At 49.9% G+C, this 23,445-nt stretch overlaps 2 protein-coding genes across 3 annotated transcripts in view; both read left to right on the top strand.

The window, feature by feature from the left end:
• Positions 1–974: 974 nt before the first annotated feature.
• On the top strand, positions 975–8,678 carry B3GAT3 (beta-1,3-glucuronyltransferase 3). Of its 2 annotated transcripts, none has more exons than XM_063146316.1 (6): positions 975–1,095; positions 3,065–3,154; positions 4,287–4,464; positions 5,089–5,419; positions 6,836–7,126; positions 8,081–8,678. In XM_063146316.1, the coding sequence occupies exons 2-6, from the start codon at positions 3,073–3,075 to the stop codon at positions 8,177–8,179; spliced, it is 981 nt and encodes a 326-aa protein (XP_063002386.1). In that variant the 5' UTR covers positions 975–1,095; positions 3,065–3,072; the 3' UTR covers positions 8,180–8,678. The 2 variants fall into 2 exon arrangements, with proteins under 2 accessions (XP_063002386.1, XP_063002387.1); XM_063146317.1 differs by having other exon boundaries at positions 984–1,002.
• Positions 8,679–14,208: 5,530 nt separating this feature from the next.
• EML3 (EMAP like 3) overlaps positions 14,209–23,445 on the top strand; it is a 28,598-nt gene continuing 19,361 nt past the window's right edge. Inside the window, exons 1-2 of the mRNA XM_063146091.1 lie at positions 14,209–14,387; positions 22,954–23,136. Coding sequence (XP_063002161.1) covers positions 14,357–14,387; positions 22,954–23,136 — 214 coding nt within the window. The 5' untranslated portion in view covers positions 14,209–14,356. The remainder of the gene's footprint in view (positions 14,388–22,953; positions 23,137–23,445) is intronic.

The raw sequence follows: 23,445 nt of genomic DNA, 5'->3' as shown, positions 1-23,445 counted from the left end.
AACTCTTGTGCATAGAGAGGATACTTTGCTTGTGTTTTTTTTCTGTCAGGAGAGGGCACTGTACATGTACTCAAAAGCACTTTGCTGAGGTTTCTTTACTTAGCAAAATGATAATCTGTATATGATCCGAGGCACTGTGCCTGAAGTGCCAGATTTTGGGCGGGGAATACTAAAAGGTGTCAATCCTCTCTTGAGAATGCATGATTGGTTTATTTATTTATTACATTTCTATACCGCCCAATAGCTGGAGCTCTCTGGGCGGTTCACAAAAATTAAAAATAGGATGTTGTAATATTCTTCTAAGTGTGTCTTTTAAAAAAATAACTGAAGAATATGTAATCCCACAATGGATTCTGCGTCTGGACCAGCTTTTGTGGAGACAGTGGAGGATGGGAAGGTAGTGCAAATGTGGATAAATACCACTTTTATAAAGACAAAGTCAAGGCATAATTTGTCAAGTACAAGACAACAAACCTTTACTGCTAAACAGGAATACTTGGGAGCACATATGTAATACCTGTGGCTTGGAAATGAGTCGGTGTCTTATCAACTGCTTGTTTATTTGGTGGGCTACCTTCCTGAACTGGTACAGGCCAGCTGGCACAGGACTATAATTTGAAGGTACATGATGATTGATATATCCTAAGGATATGATTTATTAAAATTATCCCTCTGGATAGGGATAGAAATGCATTTGTTACATAGAAATACAATACAGACAACACTAAACACACTACACACTGGCTCTGTATAATAAAATACATAGTTCAAAATACGTCAGATGGTAGCAAAATGAGATGTTGACGAGGGGAAAATATTTCAACACCATTTAAGTGATATAAGAGATGTAATCACCATAATCTTAATAATAGTAAATAAAAGGAGGAAGGCCAAGGAAAGACCGGAAGTAGCTGCACAGGGGGGCACCAGATGAGAGCGGACCGCTGAAGGAGTACCGAAGCGTCGGACCGGAAGTGGTGTGTTGGCTGGGATGGGGGGAAGGTGAGAGCGTGGGGACCCCGGATACGATGGAGGGGCTGTGAGGAGCTGAGGACCCAGTCCAGCACTCGCTCCTTCGGCAATCGCAGGAGCGCGGTGAGCCTCGGCCTTTGCTCCGTCGCCATGGCAACGGTGTCACACCGTCTCCCCGCCGTCCTTCCCATGGCCGGCGTCGGGGGCTGAATCCGTGGAGCGGGGTGGGGGCCCGAGGTGGAGCCGCCGTCGCCCAGACAGGGCAAGAGGGCTGCCAAAAACCTCGGTGATGTTGCAGTGCTTGAAACTTGTCTAGCATTAAGAAGAGGCCCCGGGGGCGTTGAGGAGAAAGGGACACAGTTTCTTAAAATAAAAGCAAACGTAAGCTGTGTTGGCCATTAAAGAAGGGGGGAAATCTAAAATCCATATTTGGGCAATGCTTTTATAGGGCCAAATCAAAGGTCCCCAAACAGTGAACAAGCTTCCAAGTTCTCTAGAACACTTCTTCAGGCTGGGTCAGCTTTCCTCAAGCTGGTGCCCTCCAGATGTTTTTGGGCTCCAGATGTTATGACCCCTGACAATTTGGCCATGTTGTCTAGGACTGTTAGAAATTGTAGTCCAAAATATCTGGAGGGAAGGTTAGGCTAGATGTATCCATGGGCACAGGGGGCTGGGCAGAAGATAGATCTCCAGATGTTTGGGGCTTCAACTCCCAGAAGCCCCTTCCTGGATGGCGAATGGTCAGGAATGCTAGGAGTTGAAGCATCTGGAGATGTATTTTCTGCACATCCCTGTCCTAGGGCTTTATTAAGCCAGCCGGTTTTTGGAGAACTTGAAAGCTTGCATGCTATTTTGTGAACTTTGGGTTGGCCTAATAGGTCTTGCCCTAATAAGGATTTGGGGATTAAAATAAGAAGTGCTGGGGCTTGTGACTGCTCTCACTCTGCGAGCCAGTATATCCTAGATGTGTATGTTAGAGAGAGAGAGAGATGGGAAAGCACTTTAAATGTGTTCAGAGACAACCTCTACACCAGTCTTCTCTAACTTGCTGCTCTCCAGATGTGTTGGGCTGCAGCTTGCAAATCGCCACGCTGGCTGGGAATTACCAGACCTGCAGTTCAACGCCTCTGGAGGGTGCCTGTTTGGGGAAGAATGCTCTTACATCCAGCTTTAGGCAATATGGTCCACTCTACAGATGTTTTGGACTATAACTCCTGTAATCCTTGATTTTTGGTTAAGATGGTTGAGGCTTGTGGGAATGCAGTGTATAGACTGTAGTAGAGGGAGACCCATTTGGGGCTTGAAGTTGTACTTTTGATTGTCTAAGGGTGCAATCCTATGCATGTTTAGACAGAAAACCTCCTAAAGCTTCCTGCATTCCCCAGCCAGCATGTAGGAGTTGTAGGACTTTTTTTCTGTCTAAACATGCATAGAATTGCACCCTAAGTTGACTTCTACCCGGTAGTGTGAATTTTTCCGGATTTTTTTCTAGGAAGTTTTCCACTACTCTAAATCAATGGAAGTCTGATTTAGCATGTTTATTGCGCTATATCATGAGAATTGTATGTACTGAATAACATTTTTGAAAAGGTTTTCCCCCCCCCCAATAATTCCAATTTGATTTAGAATGAAAAATTAATTGAAGTGCACTCAGTAGGGTTAAATATTTTAAGACACGACAATTTAATAGCATACACTTCCATTATGTTTAGATTTTAGAACAAAAATGAAGGCACTAAGAATTGGAAACATACTAATTGTAGCTTGCTGCAGTTGCTGCTCAATAGAGTCACTGAATAAAAGCTAACTACAGCTTTGATTTTTGATTTAACTAGTCTTGTGTCAATTGGCTAATTTGGCTTGTATTGTGTTTATTCAACAGTGTTTCTAATTAATGTTATGAAACAATGCATTTTTACTGGATAGTAGTGTAAAAGTTTCTATCTCGCATCATTGGATGTTATTATTATTATTATTATTTATTTATTTATATAGCACCATCAATGTACATGGTGCTGTACAGAGTAAAACAGTAATAGTCTTATTTGGAAACTTTCAAGTGACTAGCTGTCTTTGCCCCTCTTCTTTGCAGGCCCTGCCATGAAGGTGAAATTGAAAAATGTTTTCGTGATCTATTTCCTGGTGTCAGTGATTGGCCTGATGTATGCACTGCTGCAGCTGGGTGAGTGGCAAAGGGGAGGTGGTGTTTCTCCTGTTTCTGAGAGGAGGAAGAGGATATTAGTATCAGAGTACAAAGAATGTGAAAAATGCACTGCTGGATCAGACCGAAGTCTGACCTGCCTAGTGTTCTGTTTCCAAGAGTGGTCAGCCAGTTGTTCTGGAAGCTCACAGTGAGAACAAGACTCTGATGGCTTTCCCCTGTTGTTTGTCCCTGGGCATAGAATAATAGAATAGTAGAGTTGGAAGGGGCCCAAAAGGCCAACAAGTATACTGCATCTGAATGGGGAAGTTCTGTTTAACTGTCATAATTTCTTCTTCGTGAATTTGGGGTCTCATCCCTCATCCCAAGAGTTGGAGTCTTGTCCCTCATCCCAAGCTAAATCCAAGCATAAGGCCGCAACCCTATGGATGTTTAGACAGGAAAAAAAGTCTTACAATTGGAAATTTAGGACTTCTTTCTTTCTAAACATACATAGGATTGCACCCTGACCCAGCAGGCCTAGACATATGTACTAGGGAGTAATCCACAGTGGGATTAACTGACAAGTAAACATGTATAGGTTTAATAATAATAATATATTTATTTGTTACCTGCCTCTCCCTCTGGATCGAGGCAGGGTACAACGCAAATAAAAATACCATGAAATACATAAAACTAATTCAAACGTTTAAAACCAGTGCATCATTTAAGCTACAAGAATCTGTAAATACATTTGCTCATGTTCATTCTAAGGGAGCCAGGGGAAAAAGAAGAGGGGACTTCTGCACTTTTAGTAGTATGTAGAGCTATTAAAGGTGCAGGAGCCTTGCCTTGTTTTCCCCCTGGTCACCCTAGTTCCTTGTTAGGCTCACTCTCCTTCTTTCTAAATTTCACATGTAAGTTCCTTGGGGACAGGCGACATTTTCCTTCTCCCTTATGTTGTTCTGGTATTGTAGTGCATTATATAGCTCTATTTTCCCTAACCTGGATCTCTCCAGATGTGTTGGACTGCAGCTCGCATCAGCCCCAGCCAGAAAGTCAGGGATGATGGGAGTTGTAGTCCCAAAAACCTCTGTGGGTGGGTGGGAAAAAGCAGGCATAGGCGAATATTTTCGCAGCAGCTCTCTGCTGATGCTCTTTCCTCTGGCCTCAGGACAGCCCTGTGACTGCACCCTGCACCTGAAGTCGGCCAGCGACCTCATCCACGCCAAGGAGAGGAAGCTCTCCCAGCTGCAGAATGAGCTGAAGCGGCTGCAGGGGCGAGAGAAAGTACCGGAGCCAGTGGAGCAGGGACTGCCCGTCATCTACGCCATCACGCCCACCTATGCGAGGTAAGTCGCCAGATCCTTGGAGGGAAGTCGCAGTGGTTGTTTCATAAGGCAAAAATCCCTGTTTCTGAAATGTGCACACATGGATTTGTACAGATCCATAGCAATGAAATACCCGTAAAATGCCTATTTATGAAGATGCAGCTTTCTGGCGATTCCACAAGAGCCTGACTGTTTCTCTCCACCCAGTCCCTTTTCCTTGCTACTTCTCTCCCTGTTCCCATCCTTCGCCTTGCTCTTTCTCTCCCCTTGATTGGGCTGTTCCCCTGGGCTCCCAGCCTCTAGCCTCACTCTTTCTCATTCCTGTCTACCCCTTTGCAGTGCTCTTCCTCACCCAGCCTCGCGCCTCGCTGTTTCTCTCCTTCCAACCTCTTTTGACTAACCAGCCCCCACAGCGGCCCTTATGGGACTAGCCACATCCTCCTCCATTAGAGCCATTTTGTGGTGTTTCCCACCGCAGTTTCTCACATTCCCAACTGTGCCCACAGATCCGGAAAGGTTGGGGACCCATGAGGTAGGCGAGTCCGGCCTCGATGGGGCCAAGCGTTGAGTTCTGCCTAGGGCAGCTGGCTTCCCCGGTGGCTCCCTTCCGGTCAGCCTCATCGTCTCTCCTCTCCTCCTCCGCAGGCTAGTCCAGAAGGCCGAGCTGGTGCGCCTGTCACAGACCCTCCTGCACGTGAAGAACCTGCACTGGATCGTGGTCGAGGACTCGCCGGCGAAGACCCAGCTGGTCTCGGAGCTGCTGGCCCAGAGCCACCTGCGCTTCACGCACCTCCACGTCGAGACCCCCAAGGAGCACAAGCGGAAGGAGAGCGACCCCAACTGGCTGAAGCCCCGGGGGGTGGAGCAGCGCAACCTGGCCCTGCAGTGGCTGCGGCAGAACCGGCAGCTCGGCGACAAGGGGACGGTGTACTTCGCCGACGACGACAACACCTACAGCCTCCGGCTCTTCGATGAGGTCAGTGCTTCGGAGAGGAGGGGGGCAGCCAAGCAAGGAAGCTGTATTACTACTATTATTATTACTATTATTATTATTATTATTACTATTATTATTATTATTATTTATATAGCACCATCAATGTACGTGGTGCTGTACGACTGACGGGGGGATGGGAGCTCAGAATCCCAGGAGCTTCCAGACTGGCGTAATCTGGTGCTCCCTGAATGTGCTGGACTCCAACTTCCATCACCCCATGGCCACTGGCCATGCTAGCTGGGCATAGAATCATAGACTCATAGAATAGTAGAGTTGGAAGGGGCCTCTAAGGCCATCGAATCCAACCCCCTGCTCAATGCAGGAATCCACCTTAAAGCACACCTGACAGAGGGTTGTCCAGCTGCCTCTTGAAGGCCTCTAGTGTGGGAGAGCCCACAACCTCCCTAGGTTACTGGTTCCATTGTCGCACTGCTCTAACAGTCAGGAAGTTTTTCCTGATGTCCAGCCGGAATCTGGCTTCCTGTCACTTGAGCCCATTATTCCGTGTCCTGCACTCTGGGATGATCGAGAAGAGACCTTGACCCTCCTCTGTGTGACAACCTTTTAAGTATTTGAAGTTGCAGTTGGGAGTTGCAGTCCAACACATTTGGAGGGTGCCAGGCTGGGGAAGGCTGGTATAAAGGAAGCAAACTTGAGTAAGCCAATTTGATCTGCTTTTGTTTTTTTTTAAATTCTACCTGTCGAGTATCCCTCCCTAGCTGTCAAATAACATGGGATGAGGGACAGAAGCGGAGTTGGATCACATGAGGGTCTCAACTACAAATGTGGGTGGACAAGCCAGCATTCCCTCAGTCCCCTTGGCGCTGCGGGTGGGGGAGAATTCTGTGGGATTAAATGGGTAATCAGCTAGACGGCTTTTTCTGCAGTTACGTGTGTGGGGGGGTGATTACCCTCAAGTGACAGGCCCCCTCATTCATGATGGGGGTAAACAGAAAGAATTGTTTCTTACATCAGAGATGCATCATCTCAGGCTCTTGGTCCCCAATCCAGCCTTTTGGAGTTCCCCAGAGGGTCAAACCCTCTTTCCTTGGCCTCACTCCCTTTTCCCTCAACTTCTGATCCGTTGGAAGTTTCCTGGCTTTTGTAGATCATCCCCTATCTCCCCCCCCACTGCCCCATTCTGAAAAGTTGAAATGCCTCTGCTACGGCTTAGTGACTGGCCAGTAAGAGCTTTAACCCAAAATATGCTGATCGCCACGAGAGATGGGGATGGGCAGGTTGTTCAGGGCTCAGGTGCAGCAGGGCGCGTGGTGGCCTGCGCAATGTACCTTTTGCCCTAGTGTTCTTTTCCTGTCGTTGTTATCCTGAGGCACTCCTCTCTCTCTCCCTCTCCCTCTCCCTCTCTCTCTCTCTCTCTCGTTCTTCACCTCCCACCAGATCCGCTCCACCAAGCGTGTCTCGGTGTGGCCCGTGGGCCTCGTGGGGGGCCTCCGCTTCGAGCGTCCCCTGGTGGAGAACGGCAGAGTGGTGGGCTTCTACACGGCCTGGAAGCCCAACCGCCCCTTCCCCATGGACATGGCCGGCTTTGCCGTGACCCTCCAGCTGCTCCTGGCCAATCGGGAGGCCCGCTTTGACCTGCTGGCCGAGCGCGGCTACCTGGAGAGCAGCCTGCTGCAGTCGCTAGTGTCTATCGAGGAGCTGGAGCCCAAAGCCGACAACTGCACCAAGGTGAGGGGGGAAAGTTGGAGACAGCAGGGGTGTGGGTGGGTGGGGGCGCGTGAGGGGAGGGGGTGGCACTGGGCTGGCTCGGTTTCTCTCTCTGGAACACGCTTCCCCAACCTGGAGCCCTCCGGGGTTTTAGACTTCAGTTCCCATCAGCCCCAGCCAGCAGGGACAAGGGTCAGGAATGCTGGAGTCCAAAACATCTGGAATTCTCCATCCTGCCCACCCGTAGCTTATGGCCATCAGTTAAGGAGACGGTCCCTGCTCCCGGGGTTGGTATCTAAAACCTAGGACACAAAAGGAAAAAGGGATGGGGCAGGGGAAAGCAAGCTGTCACGAATTCTGAGTTACAAACTCTGCCAGGTAGCAATTCGGGAGCTCAGAATTTCCTGCCCGGAGTAGCAGCAGTTCTCCAGCATCTCAGGCAGAGGGTTCTCCCATCCCCAGAGATGCTTTTAACATCAGGGGACCGAACCTGAGAGCTTTGGCATACAAGGCAGATGGACCCTCGCCACCCTTTTTCATAAGCTCTCCCCTGCTGGTTATGGGCCCACCTTCTCATGCCATGGTGGGCATGCCACCCCCACAGCCTGAAGTGCAGCTCATGCTCTACCTACCGCCGCTAGGCAGAGGCCAAAAAAGAAAAGAAAAATGCACTTCGCCACCACGGTTCAGCAGCAAACTCATACAGAAACTCAACTGTGCCTGATTGAGCTTGTTTTCAAGTGAAATAGGCCCTTTTTGCAACTCCATAGTAGTTTGCAGGCCAAATTTCAGTAGCCAACAGCTGGGGTTTTTGCCACCACTAAATCCGGCAGCGTGATGGTGGCTGGAAAGACAGCCCAAAGTTGCCCACCCCTGTTCTTATGGGCCATTTAATGTGTCTGATATTGGTGGGGAAAGGACAGAAATTGAATCCTTCTCTCTCTCTCTCTCTGTCTCGCCTTCGGCATGTTGCAGGTGCTTGTCTGGCACACCCGGGCCGAGAAGCCCAAGATGAAGCAAGAGGAGCTGTTGCAGAAGCAAGGCCTGGGCTCCGATCCCAACATCGAGGTGTGACTGGGTGACCCCGTTCTTGTGAGGGTGGCGGCATTCCCGCGGGGACACGGGGAAGAGCCGGATGGACTGGCCGAAGTGGATTGGCCACAGATGCTGGCGCTTTGCCTCACCCCCTCATCCCGGGACACAACGCACTGGAACGTTTTTTATTTATTTATTCAAGATGAGCTCCCCCGCTCTGCGCCCCTCCCCATGCGGGGTGGGGGGATGGGACAGGCTCAGCTTCCAATCAGAAGAGACTTTTGCTAAGTGCTGCTACCCCCTTGCTGGGGAAGTGCCTCCATTTTTCCACCGCCATAACCCCACCCACCCTAGTTAAATATTTCTTCCTTGAATGCTGCAGCCTTCTACTGGGGAAAGACCCCTAACCTGCCTTTTGCCCTGATCCCCCCCCCAGAAATGGGGAAACACCTTGTCCTCTTCCTTGAGCCCTCCATGCTTGCTTCAAAATGGGACGTCCGCTTCTGTGTTACGGTTTGACTTAGGCTCTGATTGCCGTCTCCTGCAATGCAGTGGTCCCAATTAAGGGGTCTGGGGAGATGGCAGGGGGCGGTGGGGGGAGGCTGTCAGTGACATCCACAGACCCCACACCTGCCCCCCTCAATTTTAGCCAGGTCAAGTTCCTCCCTCCTCCCCAGCCTTCTAAAAATAGTAGCGAAGGAGGTCAGCACAACAATGCTGCATGGTTTCTAGATGTGTGGCCTCATCTAATGGGGAGGCAAAGGTGTGTGTGTGTGTGTGTGTGTGTGTGTTAGGCTGCAGGTCTGGGAGAACCGGGTCGAAGACCGTGAGCAGCAGTGACTCCTTCGTAGCTCTTTGCCAACCCCGAATCACTGCATTCTCTTCCCTCTTCTGAAGGAGAGAAGCCCTTGCCAAGCCGAGGGCCTGATCCTGGGGAGGGGCTGGTTCCTGTCCCCATGAGCCACGAGGCTCTCTGTGTCACGTATGCCCCAGTTGCATGTATCAGTGGCTCTCCCAGCAACATGCATGTTAACTGCTCAATAAAACGTATCAACTCCTGCTCCTTCCATAAGGGCCTTTTTGTACCTGCCTCAGGAAATCAGGATCGGCGCACACACACACATACATGTTTTCGCGCCTCCGCAGCTTCCAGTTGCCCCTACGGCCAGGGTGATGGTCCTCTTTCATCCCACGGGCCAAATTCCGTTTTGGAGAAGCCCTCGGGGGCAGAAAACACCAGCGCATTTTCGCTTAAAGCTCTTAAGGCGAGAATAGGGATGGCGGTAAACTTCTCAAAAGCTGGGAAGCCTCCAAATGATGCGAGGTCTGTGGAAACAGATCAGGCCACTGTGCGCTTTTTTTTGCCTGGTGTGGGAAGGAGCCCAGAGCTTAGGCCAAGCCCTTGAGCTCTGCCTCCATCCAATGCGCAGTTCATGCTTCTTGCCTTCTGATGTTTTGGCAAGTGTTGCTCTTGCACGTTGGAAAGAATTTGGGCAGGGGCTCAGTCGTGTCCAGCAGACACACCTTCTTCCCTGGAAGTCCGTCTCTCTTGGCTCCCCTCCGAGAGGGCGTGAAGACGGGGTGGGACAGTGTTGCACTAGGTTCTAGACAAAGGGTTAAGCATGCTGAACCCACCCTATTTCATACTCTGCTGAGAAAACCAGCTGAAGCAAACATTGCTATTCAGGACTGTGCCACTCTTGGGGTGGGCTGTTGCACAGCTTTGCCACTGTGTGGGCCAGAGTCCATTTTTTTAAAAAAGGAAAGGCAGGAATCTTAGAAGAAAGAATTCTGCACCCACCCACTGTTACGATCTGCACTTTTCCTGCATTCTGGTGGCACCGCTGCCTCCCTGCAGCCCTGGGTGGGTTTCCCTTTCTCCTTGTTTCAACCCTGGCCCATCCTCAGCCAGGCCTGAGAACAAAATCCGTTTCTTCTGCCTGTGAACCAATCCCAGGAAATCTTTAGGGATGCATCTTCCCTGGTCATGCTTCTCGCATCCAAGCCAGAGTAGTTTCTCAGATGCATCCACCATAGACTAAAGAGACAGTGTGGTGTAGTGGTTAGAGGGTTGGACCAGGACTCAGGAGATCCGGGTTCTAGTCCTTACTTGGCCGGGAAGCTCACTGGGTGACTTAGGGCCAGTCACTGACTCTCAGTCTGCCCTATCTCACAGGGTTGTTTTGAGGATAAAATGGAGAAGAAGGGAAGGAGGATCAGTTTCATTGGAGGAAAAAAGGCAGAATAGAAATGTAATAATAAAATGTCACATCTAAGCATCTATATTTCACTCACTAACAGCCCTGCCTGCCAGCATGGGGGCCACAGCCACTCCAAGAGTGGCCCAGAGTTCAGTCTTGAATGGCTCCGGCCGCTTCTCTCGGTGCCGTTTGAAATAGGCCGGGTTAGACATGTTTAACCCGTTGTCTAGAACCTGGTGTCCCGGCGACACTCGGGACCATGCGGGACTCCAGTCATCTTCGCGCAACTGGCCCCCATCCTCACGGCCTCTTGGAGGGGAGCCAGAAGAGACACTGGGCTTCCAGGGAAGAAGGTGTGTCTTATGGACACAGTCAAGCTTCTGCCCAAATCCTTTTCAACATGTAAGAGCCGACATCTGAAGAACCGGTTTCCGGGAGCTTGCTGGATTGCTTAACTAAGTTGGTGCAATCATTGAGGTCTGCCCTCCTGATTGGCCACAATTGTCCTTCCAGCCCAGGGGAATTGAACTTCGTTTGGCCTGAATGTCAAATTCCATTTCGGGGAAGCTCTTGGGGGGGCCGAATTCCAGTGGTGGGCGGAGTCAAAGGCAAAACGGGGCGGGGTCAAAGGCTAGCATATTTGAGCTTAAAGCTCTTCATGCCAGTCACGGAGCCTTAAGAGAGGCAAGTCATTCTTTCAGAATGGGGAAAAACTACCCAACAGCTGGGAAACCACCAAATAGGTGGTTGGTGGAAAGGGGCCATCTGGAGGCCCCCAGAGGGACAAATTTGTCCCCCAAGCCTGCGTTTCTGCCCCCCTTCTTTGAGGGAAGTTCCTTCAACAGCCTCTGATTTCCCTGCCTGCAAAATTGCAACCACTGGCCAGGCGCAAAGCCAACAGACGTTGCTTATCTGCATAACGTTTCTCTCAGACTTCCTCCTCTAATACCCGCTTGGGAATGAAAAGATTCTCAAGTTCTGCGCCCTCTTCCCAAAAGAGACGGTTGCCAGCTTTAGCAGGCTGCAGGAAAAAAAGGGGGGGAAGAAGGACTTCAGAGCTTTGTTCCTGGAGTTCTAAGGTTTGCCAAAGGAGCTAGAAGCTAAAGAATGCTGTGTAGACATGGCAGATGGGCTTTTCTTTTTTATGGTGCCTAATCTGAGGATAGAGATGATGGAGGATCGATTCTGCATTATGGGCTGGGGGAGCGGAATGCTTTCTGGGTTCTCTGGAGCTATATATGTGTAGATTGAAGTTCAGAGGCAAAATACTTGGGGAAGAATAGCAGTGGCGCCTAGTAGCTGGACCCCCAGACTCCTAACTTCAGTCTTTCCCCTCAATGTCCACAGACTTGCATTTGAGAGTCGCTGTGTCCGGAACCAATTCTGAAAGCAGAGCTCTTTCCTCGAATCAAAGATGAGAGTGGCTTTGAGCATGCACAGAGCGCTCGCAGAGGTATGTAGGGACGAGAGGAAAGATATTTCAGGCCAGGGAGGTTCCTGCTTAAGAGCTGGTTATATTGTAAACCAGCAAAAGGACCGCGGGTTGGAATATCAAACAAACTTATGCAGCTGTCAAAGTTGGGCACATCATGCCAGCACCGTTGTGAACAAAGCCACGTCCCCTGCCATGGTGCACCCCTATAGCCCCCTGAGGAATGGTCTGTCCATTCTATTCCCCTGCCCCACAGCAGGGGAGAGGGGGCAGGCCTACAATTCTGCTCCTCGGCCTATTGATTTCCCCTGGCTTCAAACTGTTATGAATTCCAAGCTGTGTGCTGGTTAGGGAAGTCTCCCCCCTAGTGACCGAAGTTGTTGCTGCAGGTTTTAACCACACGGACTCATTTAAATTAATTTAATGAAATTTGTTTTACAAACAAATCAACCCCGAGGTGCATACCTCTAGGGTTCCCCTCATATGCAGTCCATGTTTCAGGTGTCTAGGTTTCACAGCCTTGGCACTATAGTACTGACAGACAGATAGAACACACACATCCACACCGGCTGGAAAACTACCAAAGGGTTGGGAGAAAGGGGGCGTGGCCATCTCCTGAAGTTCCGCACACGTGGATTAGATAAATACACAGTGGCCAGGCCAGTCGGCAGCTACGAACCATTACAGCTAAATGGAGCCTCCACATTCAGTAGCAATCTACCTCTACCAGTTGCCAGGGGCAGCAAGGCAAACAGCAAGGTGGGGCTGTTTTCCTCGTGCCCTATTTGTGCTCTTAACAAAGCATCTGCTCAGCCGCTGTGGGAAACCTGCGGTGCAGCTAGGTCATTTTAAACGTTGCACTTCACGGTCTTCCAGGGCCTCCGCCTTAGATGGCCACATGATGACTTCAGTTGTGAAGCATGCAACGGCCATTTCTCTTCACCCTTTCGCCACCATCAATCCTGAAATGTTAGAAAAATAAAAACAAAAACAAAAGTGTTTTCATCCATCCATTTCATTTATTGCATTTCTATACCGCCCAAAAGCCAAAGCTCTCTGGGTGGTTCACAGAGATTAAAGGCGCAATCCTACGGCGATGCCCATATGCCTCCAAACTCAGAAGCTCCTGGGCGGTGGCAGTATGAGCCCCTGTGCTCCTCCTGCTCTGCGTTTGGGCTCGGTGGGCTTTTTTGGCCGCCTAGTTGGGGCGCGTCGGAACAGGAGGGAAGGAGGCCAGGGAAGCCTTGGGACACATCGTACCCCGGCTTCCTCAGTCCCTGCCCTGCCCCCTTTACCCCCTCTCAGAGTTCGCCTTTGGGACCTCAGATAAGTAGCCTGTGCGTTTCTCCCCACGCCAGCTGTGTGGGCGAAGGGACCGCGGATTCCTCGACCACGGTTGGATGTCTGCCTCCGACCTCGGATCCAGGAATCCAGATTATCCTATGGCCCTCCAGACTCTGTCTAAGGGCTATAGGCCTGCTCCATCCAACCTTTACAAATGCATTATAAAAGCCACTTACGTACAAGCAAATAGACAGCACATACAGAGAAACATATATACCTAAAGTAAATCCAAGACCTGATTAAAACCTCGCCCTATGCTGCCAAACGCCTGAGAGAGGAGAAAGATCTTAACCTGGTGCCGAAATGATAAGGTTGGAGCCGGGCGGGCCTTGTTGGGGAAACCATTCCAGAATTGGGGGGCCACCACTGAAAAGGCCCGCTCCCTTGTTGCCACCTTCCAAGTCTCCCTCGGAGGAGGCACCTGGAGGAGGTTCCTTAGATGCTGAATGTAGTGTACGGGCATGTCGAATCCTGCTATAAAAAATAATAAGCGGAGCATATGCAGTTTTGCATTTTAAACACACTTAAATCACAGCACCATTATGCCGACAGGAATAAAATGGCATTTGCTTCTGCTGCCCTCATCACCTGCTGCTCTCTGGGTAGACACTTGGGCGGTGGGGGGCACAGAGCTGCGCCACTGTGGGAAACGGGCTGCCGCCGCCCTAATTGGACAGAACTTTAGTCCGATGCAGCAGTTTCGGGCAGACGTCCCCAACCTGGCGCCCTCCAGATGTGTTGGGAGATGTGCGGCGTACTCATCCGGAGGGCTCCCCAACTTCTCGCTCAGATTGGCGAACCCGCCGCGGGAATCTCCCGTCCTCCTCCCCGCCCCCCCCCCCCGAAACGTGGTTCAGCTGAGCTCCGGATCCATCTTCCCACCTCCCGGCCGCTTTGCAGTTCCTTCCTCTGGGCCCGGGGGGGGGGGGGAGAAGTTGGGGAACGAACTTCTTCCAGACACGCAACGCGATGCAATCCGCGATGCAATGCAATCTCCCCCCCCCCCTCCTCCTCTGCTTTCCTTCCCTCCCTCTGCAAGGGAAATGACATACCGCGCTCTTGGCTTCCTGGGGGTGGGGGGAGCCCGGCCCCGGCAGCAGCACGGTCTGAACAGGGCGGGCGCTGCCGCCGCCGCCTCCAAATCCCCGGGACCTCTCTGGCTTCTCCATCCCCTGCCCTGTCAGCCAGAAGGAGCGGAGAGGAGCGCATGGAAGCGAGGCGCGCCGCTGCTCGGCCACCATGGACGGCTACCAAGAGCGCAGCCCAAACGGTGAGTCCCAGATTGCTTTCGATTGGATTATGGGGGGGGGGCGATGAGAGGGGGGACGATCGCTCCGTCTCCCTGCTGCTGTCAGTGGCTGGGGACGCCGAGGAGAGCGCCTGCCCCCCGCTCCCCCCCCCCCCCCAAACCGTGGCGAGGTTGCAAAGCGCGTTTGGACCAGGGCAGGGCGATCTCTTCTCCGCGTTTGGCTTTGCAGCCCCCCCCTCCGTCCCCCCGCACACGCACACGTGTGCTCAAGACAGGCTGGGTAAATAAACAAGAACAACCCGACAACACGTGGCCAGGCTGTTAAACGCGTGTCAGCGATCCGCCTGTGTTTCCTTGGGAAGAGAAGTTGCAGCTCCCAGCAAAACAGCCCAAAGTTGCAGCAAAGCAAGAAGGGGGGCGGGGGAGAATGAAAAAAAAAAAGGGGGCAAACGATTGGTTTGCTCCGCTGGCAATCTTATGCATATTTACTTGGAAGTAAAGTTGGAACACAGACGGATTTAGGCTTACAATCCTAAACACAGGATTACTAGGGAGTCTACCCTCCTTTTTGGCTTCCGCAGGAGCAGGCATGGGATTGCTGTTACTTCCAAGGAAGCATGCGATGGATCGGGCATGATCCTATGCATATTCCTCTTATTCCTGTCAAGAGCACCTAAGACTATGGGATTTGTAGAGGTTCAGGGAGTGTTGCGTTGAGGAGCAGAATGGATCTTGTTGATGTTGCGAAGGAGCCCTGTCAGAGAGGGGGAGAGAGAGGTGTATATTGGATGCGGTGTACGGTTACAGAGGAAGTGGGGGCTGGCTTATGTGGGAAGGGTGTGAGGAAGTACGCACTGTGTGAATCTTGCACGGGGAAAGCCAGATTGGATGCTTGGGTCAACATTGTGCGTCAGCATCGTAGGAGAGTGCCTCTTGTGTGCGTTTCGGTGGTATGTGAGAGCAGAATTTCCATGCAGAAAGTCACCGTGCAACCTGCGTGTAGGAGCATAACACACACACACGCCATCCATTTCCCCCAGTGTTCCTCCACTTAAAAAACAACAACCCATATCTGAGGCGCCAAGATTTCCCTGAAGTTAATATACATAATGTAAAAGCTCTTTGGAACCTACATCACTGCAAATCCACAACGTTTTTCTTCTGTCCTGTTTTCTGGGCAAAGAAACTTCCTTGTTTGCACTTGGTCCTATATGTAAACACAGTCACACACGCCCCTGACATACTTCCTATCTGCCCTGGGGCGTAGGAAGCCACATATTGCAACATCTGGAATCAAAGTCAGTGGGACAGGGTGAGGCCGGAGGGGGTGCAGGGCAGAGCTTCTAAATTTTATGAAAGTCGGGGACCTCACAACTAAATTCAGACCTTGCTCAAGTCCTGTCCCCCCCCCCACCATTTTCTCTTTATTTATATTTATAGTTTTAATTTCTGTGAACTGCCTGGAGAGCGTCCAGCTATTGGGCGGTCTTAAAATGAAATGAAATACATAAATATTTGCTGCTGGAAACATAAAAGCATCCCCCCGTCCCATGCCTTTGAAGCTCAGCAATTGTTTCGATTGGTTTTCCATTCTCACAACAGCCCTGTGAGGTATGGCCCATCTTTTACCTCCGTGTTATGGAGGTATGGAGAGTTTGTTAGTTTTATCACATGCATATCTCACCCTTTTGGCAATAGGCCTACTGTACGTGGGTTTCGTTCTCACCACAAGCCTGTGAGATAGGTTAGGCTGAGAGAGAATGACTTGCCTAAGTTTAATTTATGGTGGAGTGAGAATTTGAACTTCGTTTCTTCCACTCCCAGTCTTTAATCACCCGGATCATGTGTACAACAGGGTGAGTAAAGATAAAGGGTAACTAACATGTACTAAGAGATCCTCGTGTGTGACTATTTTAGAATCGTACGTTTTTCTCTGTGGTTCCTCACGAGCTTATCGGAAGACTACTCATGTGACAGGCAAGATTTCCTGGCCAACAGCTTGTTTAAAGCTGCTAAATTTCCTCTGCGATGCACAGACACAGATTATATTTGGTGTGTTCTAGGGGAGAAGGTGGGCAAAAAGTACATCTGGATGTAGTGGTAGATTTCTGGTTGATTTGCAATAGATTGGGCAAGGATTTTTTTGACTTCCAGTTATTTAACAATAGTGGTAACAAAATGACTCTACATGCCCACCTTAAATTATACTGCTGAAATGAAGAAAGTAGTGTGTACTGTGCGGAGGAGGGACTTTGCCATCCATGTCTAGTCCTCAAAACAAATTCCTGGGCTCATAATTATTTAATTGTATGTCTTTTTCACCAGATCTCAGGAAGTTTCTGGATCTCTGGGTTTTAGAAAAAAATTTTTTTAAAAAGCAACACAAAAAAACCAAAGTAGATTTGCAAGCCTGACCTGTGTCCACACCTGCTCTAGAGTGCATTAACAGTTCAAAAGAGGCAACAGAGAGGCCAGCTGTCTTGGCCAATGCCCCTTGTAAACTGAGCCTAGGGCATGATCCAGAATCCTTTGCACCCCACTGTCATTCTGTGGTAAACACGTCAGCGTGGCAAGCGTGCCTGAGAAGCAAGGATGTGCTGCTGGTTTAGCGCAGTAACTAAACATGTGATCTGGGAAGTCCCCAGTTCAAATCTCGCCTCACGCACCATCGCAGTGGCTGCATTAGGCAAACTATTTTCTCTTGGCCTCAGCCTCTTCTGTCTGCAAGATGGAGTGAATAATGCAGGCCTATCTTCCAAGGCTGCTGCATGCATTACAGAGTTAGCAGGAGCAAAGGGCTCTCTGAACTTTTCAAATGCAGTACACAAATGCTAATTTAATCTCATGAGCGTCTCCAAACTAACCCCATGTTTGCCATAGCTATCGCATTTCTTAGGCTATGCCACATGTTTTGAATTCCTTGTTCTCTCCTCACCCCAGCTGAGAATGTATTTCAGATTAATTAGCAGCATCCAAAGGAAAAGAAGCTGGAAACGGGAAAAGTACAACCTTGGGATAGTCGACTAGACCATAAACTGCAGTGTCTCGTAGCCAGGATTGCGAAATCTTGGCCTCCAAATAGCATCTCGTCCTTCATCTTTGGCCTACTTCTTTTTCGGCCTACTTCTGCAGAACATAAACAGTTTGAGAGATTGGATTCTGGATTAACACACACGGAATCCGTTGGCCAGCTCTGGTTTCTTGCTCGTTGGTACTTGGCCTGGATGGCACAACATAGGAAGAACAGAGTGGAAATACCACATTCTTTAAGCCATTGATTAATACGCATGCCCCGTGCCCTCCAAAGGTGTGGCCAATTTTTATTTTTTTTAAAAAATGAAGAGTCTTGCAGCACCGTAAAGCCTAATAAATTTATTTTAGCATAAGCTTTCGTGGACACTGTCTACTTCATTGGATGCAAAGGAAAGTATCCATGAAACTTATGACAGAATAAATTTGTTGGTCTTTAAGGTGTCACCAGACCCTTTGTTGATTTTGCAGCAACAGACTAAAACAGCTACTTCTCTGGAAATGGTAAATTGATGATGATGATGATGATGACGACGACAATATCATTTGGTTAAAGTTGTCATCTTTGAAATGGGGATAGGGGGACAAGTTTGCTTTGGGTCATTTTCTCCTTGTCCCATATTCCCCCACCCAGAACATACACCCATGTTCTTCCCTCTCCACCTCACTTCCCAACTGTGTGATATGGGCAGGCTGAGGAAAACCAAGATGGTGGTATATATTCCTTTCATTCTTCCCCCATTTGCAGCCTAGCAATTGGAAGTGACTGAACCACACATGACCATCCTGGGAAAAACCCAGTCGGGCCCTACTAGCATGGCCTAATCCAGGCTACATTTGCCACATAAGGATTTCAAAACAAACTGACTTTTTTGTGATCTGTGTTGCTTGAAATAAAGTGACACCCCCCACCCCCCGCCATTATGTGAAATGCCGTGGTTTGATGCACGACGGGTGCTCTCCTTTTGACACTCTATGACTTGCCTCCTCTCTCTTCTTGCGCTTGCTATGCAGCCAGGGAGAGGCCTGGGAGGCGCCTGTCTCCAGAGGTTTAATTCCTAAGATGAGCACCTTGCCCAAAAATGTCACCCGACATGTTTAGCAGGGAGGGTGGGGTGTGTGTATTTGTGGGGGTGATGTTTCCTATGGGAACTCCAGAGCCCGAAATGGAGAAAAAGGATGCCCTGGCGTTTGGCTTTGGTTTCTACACATATGCACACAGCACAATACACCAAAGTCCGGGGAAGGCGATAAGAATCCAGAAATCCCAGGTTCCTTTCTTGGTTTTTGGGTGTGGAGCATTGTAGAAATCCCCCAGGGCCCTGTCAGGTTAGCAGGAAGGGGCAAAAATGGCGGCTGCTTCTAGGAGTTTCTTTCATCTTTTTATTTTTAAATATGTTATTAATTTTCTAAATACCAAGACAAACAAAAGACACACCAAACTTAAATCCAGTTATAGACAGAGGGTAGTACAGTTAATGTTTTTCTCCCTTTACTTTACAGAGACAAAAATGTAGGTGGGAGCTATTGGCTGCTTGGAGGTTTACTTTATTGTCCTTCATAATAACAAATTATATTTAGACTTCATGATTTTCTTAGCAGATGAGGGAAGAAAAGAGAAAAAATGGAGGGGGTTGGAGAATAGATAGATAACTTAAATGCGCCACAAACGTTACGTTACCTCCGTAATCCTTGTGAGGACGTTACGGTGTTAATAACAGCACATACATTTATATATAACTTTACAAGTGTTTGAAACCACTTACATACTTATTGACTACCTGTTGAATTCAGGACTAAACTGAGATTTGAACTCTGGACTTCTACCTCATAGCTCAAAAGATGTGGCACCAAAAACCGTCAGTTGCAAGCAGAAAATAATTTTAAGGGCATCAGTGAAGGCGTGTGTGTGTAAGTGTGATCCAAGAGTTGTTCTCCGCAGTATCCTGCGGATATTACAGGGGACCAGAAGAGTGAGGATTTGAACTTGGGACTCCAACATCTGACTCCAGCAGTCTGACTTTCGGCAGGCAGGCAGCTCTGTCCAGCCAAGGCCTTCCTGCCTTCTCTCTTCCTCTTCTGAGTTGGTTGTCCAAGATGGGGGATGTAAATTGAAAAGGTCACTGGAAAAAAAATGTGTTTTTGTTCACCATGCCTCTTGAATGAGCATGCGGAGGAAGGGGAACTGGACAAAGCAGAGCCTGTTTTCGGGTATGATTTCTCCTTAAAGCATGTCCGATTTCTGTGCTCTTTGGGAGAGAGGAGGAGAAAAAAACAAGGGTATATGGGCCCTTCTCCTCAAGTAAGAATCTCCATTTCTTGTACCGGCTCCTCAGATCCTAGCCTGTTTTATAGTCCCACATCCTTTGAATGTTGGACAGCGGCCTTCTTTGCCACCCACTTCTCAGTCTTAGCTGCCAAGTCCTGGCTAGCTGGGGGGTTGGGAGATTGGTGGGCGTCACTGTGGTTTCATCAAAGGGGGGGGGGTCTTCAAGAAGAAAATAACCCCTGCAAAGCTACTCTTGGCTCAGACTGGAAAACACTTTGGTCGGCTTCATTGCAGCAAGATTGCCAGCTCCCTGTGTTTTCTTTGCATAACTTCCAACTGGTTTTGGGTACCTTCAAAAAAACAAGCCGAGTATGCTATTTTATGTTTACATCTACTTCTATAAATTGAAATTCATACAAGAGTTATGGACAGGTCTTTCTCGTGTGTTGTGCACCTACTGGCAAGGCCTGCTGGCTCTCAGTGAGATCTTGACCTACAATTCTCCTCTCAGTCTTTCCCATCGCGTGGCTTTCTGCCATCTCCTGGTGTCAGTGTGGCATTCACACATTCCAGTAAACCACCAATCCTGGATTAAGTAACCGTGATGTGCACAAGCAGTCGGGTGAGCAGGTAAACAAACCAAGAAGGTGCAAAGCAGGAAAATGCAATTAAGCACAGCTTCCTTTCAAGTCTGAGCCTGTGATTATAGTGATTCGTAAGCCAATTTTAAACCAACTTTGGACGTGGTTTATTAAGTCAGGATTGATGGTTTACAATGACATGCAAACATGGCCAGTTTCTTTGGCCTTCCTTTCTTCAAAAATTTTGTAATTTTTTGTATTCTCTCTGCCCACCAAAGAGCTCCACGAGGGCATCCATGGGGCACTTAGGTTGCCTAAGGTGGACTCCCATCTATATACCACCCAACTACATGTGTAGTTTCTGAAACAGATCTATGGTTACATTTATTTTAAAAACCACCCGTGCTGGTTCATAAAGGGGGAGGGATCCAGAATCGACATTTGGACAATACCTTTATTAGGACCAACAAAAGTTCTGCAAAAGTATGCAAACTTTTGAGGTCTCCGGCACTCTTCATCAGGCTAAGTGGTGCGAATTGCAGGGGAAGGAGGAAGGAACAGGAAAGTCCCCAAATCTGGCTGGATGTTGTGATCATGAGCCGTGGTGTAGTGCAGTCAGGGCTTGCTGAGATGCAGCCCCCGGACGTTTCGACTGGCAGGGCCGCTATCATCATCCGGCAGCCCCACAGAATTCCTTGTTCCCTCTGAGCACGTTCATAGTAGTGGGGCGGAGGTGTTTCTGGGTTTCCCTGCAACAATCTACGGTTGTGGGCGACCCACGTATCTTGGGGTGGCTTGGTCTTGAATCAAGATCCATTCGCTTCGCAAAAGAGCTGCTGTTATTGGAGATAAAGCTGCCGGAAGTGGTTTGTTGATGTGGATCAACACAGCTGCCTGTATTTTCGGACTCTCCTTGGAAAGTGGGGGCGAGGGGGTTATGGGGGCTGTCATGATGAGCGCCGCTAGGCCAGGGCTTCAGTTTTACCTAGACCTAAGTCTCAAAATGAAGGTGTGCAGCCGGAATGAATTAGCCAGCAGTCGGTGTCCCAGGTATCCGATTACACCTAGCGATGCGTTTTGGGATGGAGAAGCAGCGGCCGATGTATGTTGAGATAAACCCTCAGACCCTTCTGTCTGCCCTCCGTACGTCTGGACATGAACGGTCTTGTCAAGGGCTGAATTGCAGGCGGAAGGAAGGCAGGGACCACATTCCTGACTTTTCACCAACTTGCTAACTGTCTCGATTGTGAAAAAGGTACGAAGGAGTGACTGGCTGAGATTAGTGATCTCAAGTGTGTGCACAGCTGTGGTTCTCTGTCCCCCACCCCACCCCTGGCAACATCCTTAGACGTGACCTTGGCACTGCACACCCATCCGCCTTGCCTCACCCAAGCCCGCCAGGGGCAGTGGGCCTGGCCGCTGGGCCCGTGTCCTGTAGCCGACGGTGGTGTCAGGAATGTCTGAGGCGGGAGCCATTTCCTCCCAACTGCCACCGTCCTTTGCTGCCAGCACAAACAACACCGGCCGGGCATGAGGCAAGAGCTGGGCTTGGTGCCTGCAAGATGGAGGCCGGAGGAGGCCCTCGGCGTGAACCAAACAGGCCTCTCCCTTTTCTCCCTCCCTCCCTGAACTGTGGCATCATCCCCCAGGTTGGGAAACCGTAACGTTTCTCTCTGCTGCGTTAATTATAGACGGTGGCCATTGTGGGTTCTGGCAAAAGGTGTGTGTTTTGTCTGCAGATGTAATAAATACGGACTCGCTCCGCTGGGTGTACGTAGATGTTAAGGAGAACACAGAACCTGTCATCATTGGGCAGAAGGGAAGGATAGAGGGGGTGGGTGGGTGGGGGGTTATGCCGGGATTCTGCCCCCTGCTTAGGAAGAGGCAAGTGGGCCCTAGCTGCTGGTCAGGGGGAAGTTACGATTGTGTTTTATACAGGGCAGGGGCTGGGGACTTAAGGACAGAGGGGGGCAATCCGGCCCTCCCAGCTTCAACCAGATGGCCACGCCCCCTTCCCCTGGCCCTGCCCCTTTCTCCAAACCACCAATCTTTGGTAGTTCCCCGGCTTTTGTGCAGTCCCCCCCCCACTCTAGAAGGTTGAATGCCTCTCTCCTGAGGCTTACTTAGTTGCAGTAAGAGCTACAGAAGGATATTTTTAAAATTTTGGCTCCGCCCCCTTGCCTTCAGCCCCGCCCCTTTGCCTTCAGCCCCTGCCTACACTGGAATGGGGCACCCAAGAGCTTCTCCGGAATTTAATTCTGCCCTTGGGCTGAAAGCGCTGTGACCCTCTCGATACGGGGCTACTGGTACTAGGGAGGCCATGAAAGGGGTAAGAGAGGGCTGAATAGTCCTCTATTTGAAAAATGGCCTCTATTTGAAGGGCTGTCTGATCCAAATCTAAATTTGCATATATAAATATAAAAGCACATGCAAATTTGAATACAAATCCATATTCTCCTTTGCCCTCTGTTTTTTTGCAATGCACTTCCTATTTTGGGAGGAAATGCGTAAGTAGCTATTAACCAGAAAGGTAGGCTGATCCCTGCCACAATCTGAAGTTCCTGTCATCTGAAGCCTGGCTGGCTGGGGGATGCTGGGCCTTGTGGGACTTCCTTTCTGTCTAAACACGCATAGGCTCGCGTTCTAAAGCTCTGGTTTTCGGTACTTGGGCCTACTCATCGCTTGGCTGCTTCCTCCTCCTTGCTAGGTGAGAACCTCTTGGATAGCAACAGCGTCCCTCGTGACCCTCGCTGGCTCACCGACCTCGATTCCCGCCTGCGGAGCCAGGAAGAGGAGCTGACGCTGGTGAAGTCTGCGCTGGCTGATGCGCTACGCAGGCTCAGCTTGTACGACCGGCAGATCCCTCTGCTCAGGCAACAGCTCCTTGAAGGTGAGGCTGTCGGGAAACGCCAGGAGCAAATGGGGTGTGTGTGTAGGTGGAGAACGTGGGCAGGGTCGGGCGTCTGCCGAGGGCCCACACCCTGGCTCTCTGCCCTGCCAAGCAAGCACGTGGCAGCCATGGTGTGGAGGAGGAGCTGGCAACCAGAAGGTGGATTCACTGAGGGAGGGGGCCATGGAGGGTATCTTGCTGCCTCCCCTCAAAACCTTCTGGGCAGGTAACTTAGGTTGGAGCTGGCCCTAGACAAAGCCCCCTCGGCGGGTGAGGGGCATATCTTCTAGGTCAGTGTGCCTGACAGGA

The sequence above is a fragment of the Elgaria multicarinata genome, chromosome 21 (genome assembly GCF_023053635.1).
Source record: "Elgaria multicarinata webbii isolate HBS135686 ecotype San Diego chromosome 21, rElgMul1.1.pri, whole genome shotgun sequence".
Taxonomy (NCBI): domain Eukaryota; kingdom Metazoa; phylum Chordata; class Lepidosauria; order Squamata; family Anguidae; genus Elgaria; species Elgaria multicarinata.
Note: the sequence above shows the minus strand (reverse complement) of the source record. Positions and strands in the feature narration are given on the sequence as shown.

Coding starts and splice junctions, on each gene's coding strand:
- B3GAT3 (XM_063146316.1), top strand. CDS start 3,073: ATGAAGGTGAAATTGAAAAATGTTTTCGTGATCTATTTCCTGGTGTCA. Junction 3,155..4,286: donor GTATGCACTGCTGCAGCTGG/GTGAGTGGCAAA, acceptor CTCTGGCCTCAG/GACAGCCCTGTGACTGCACC. Junction 4,465..5,088: donor ATCACGCCCACCTATGCGAG/GTAAGTCGCCAG, acceptor CCTCCTCCGCAG/GCTAGTCCAGAAGGCCGAGC.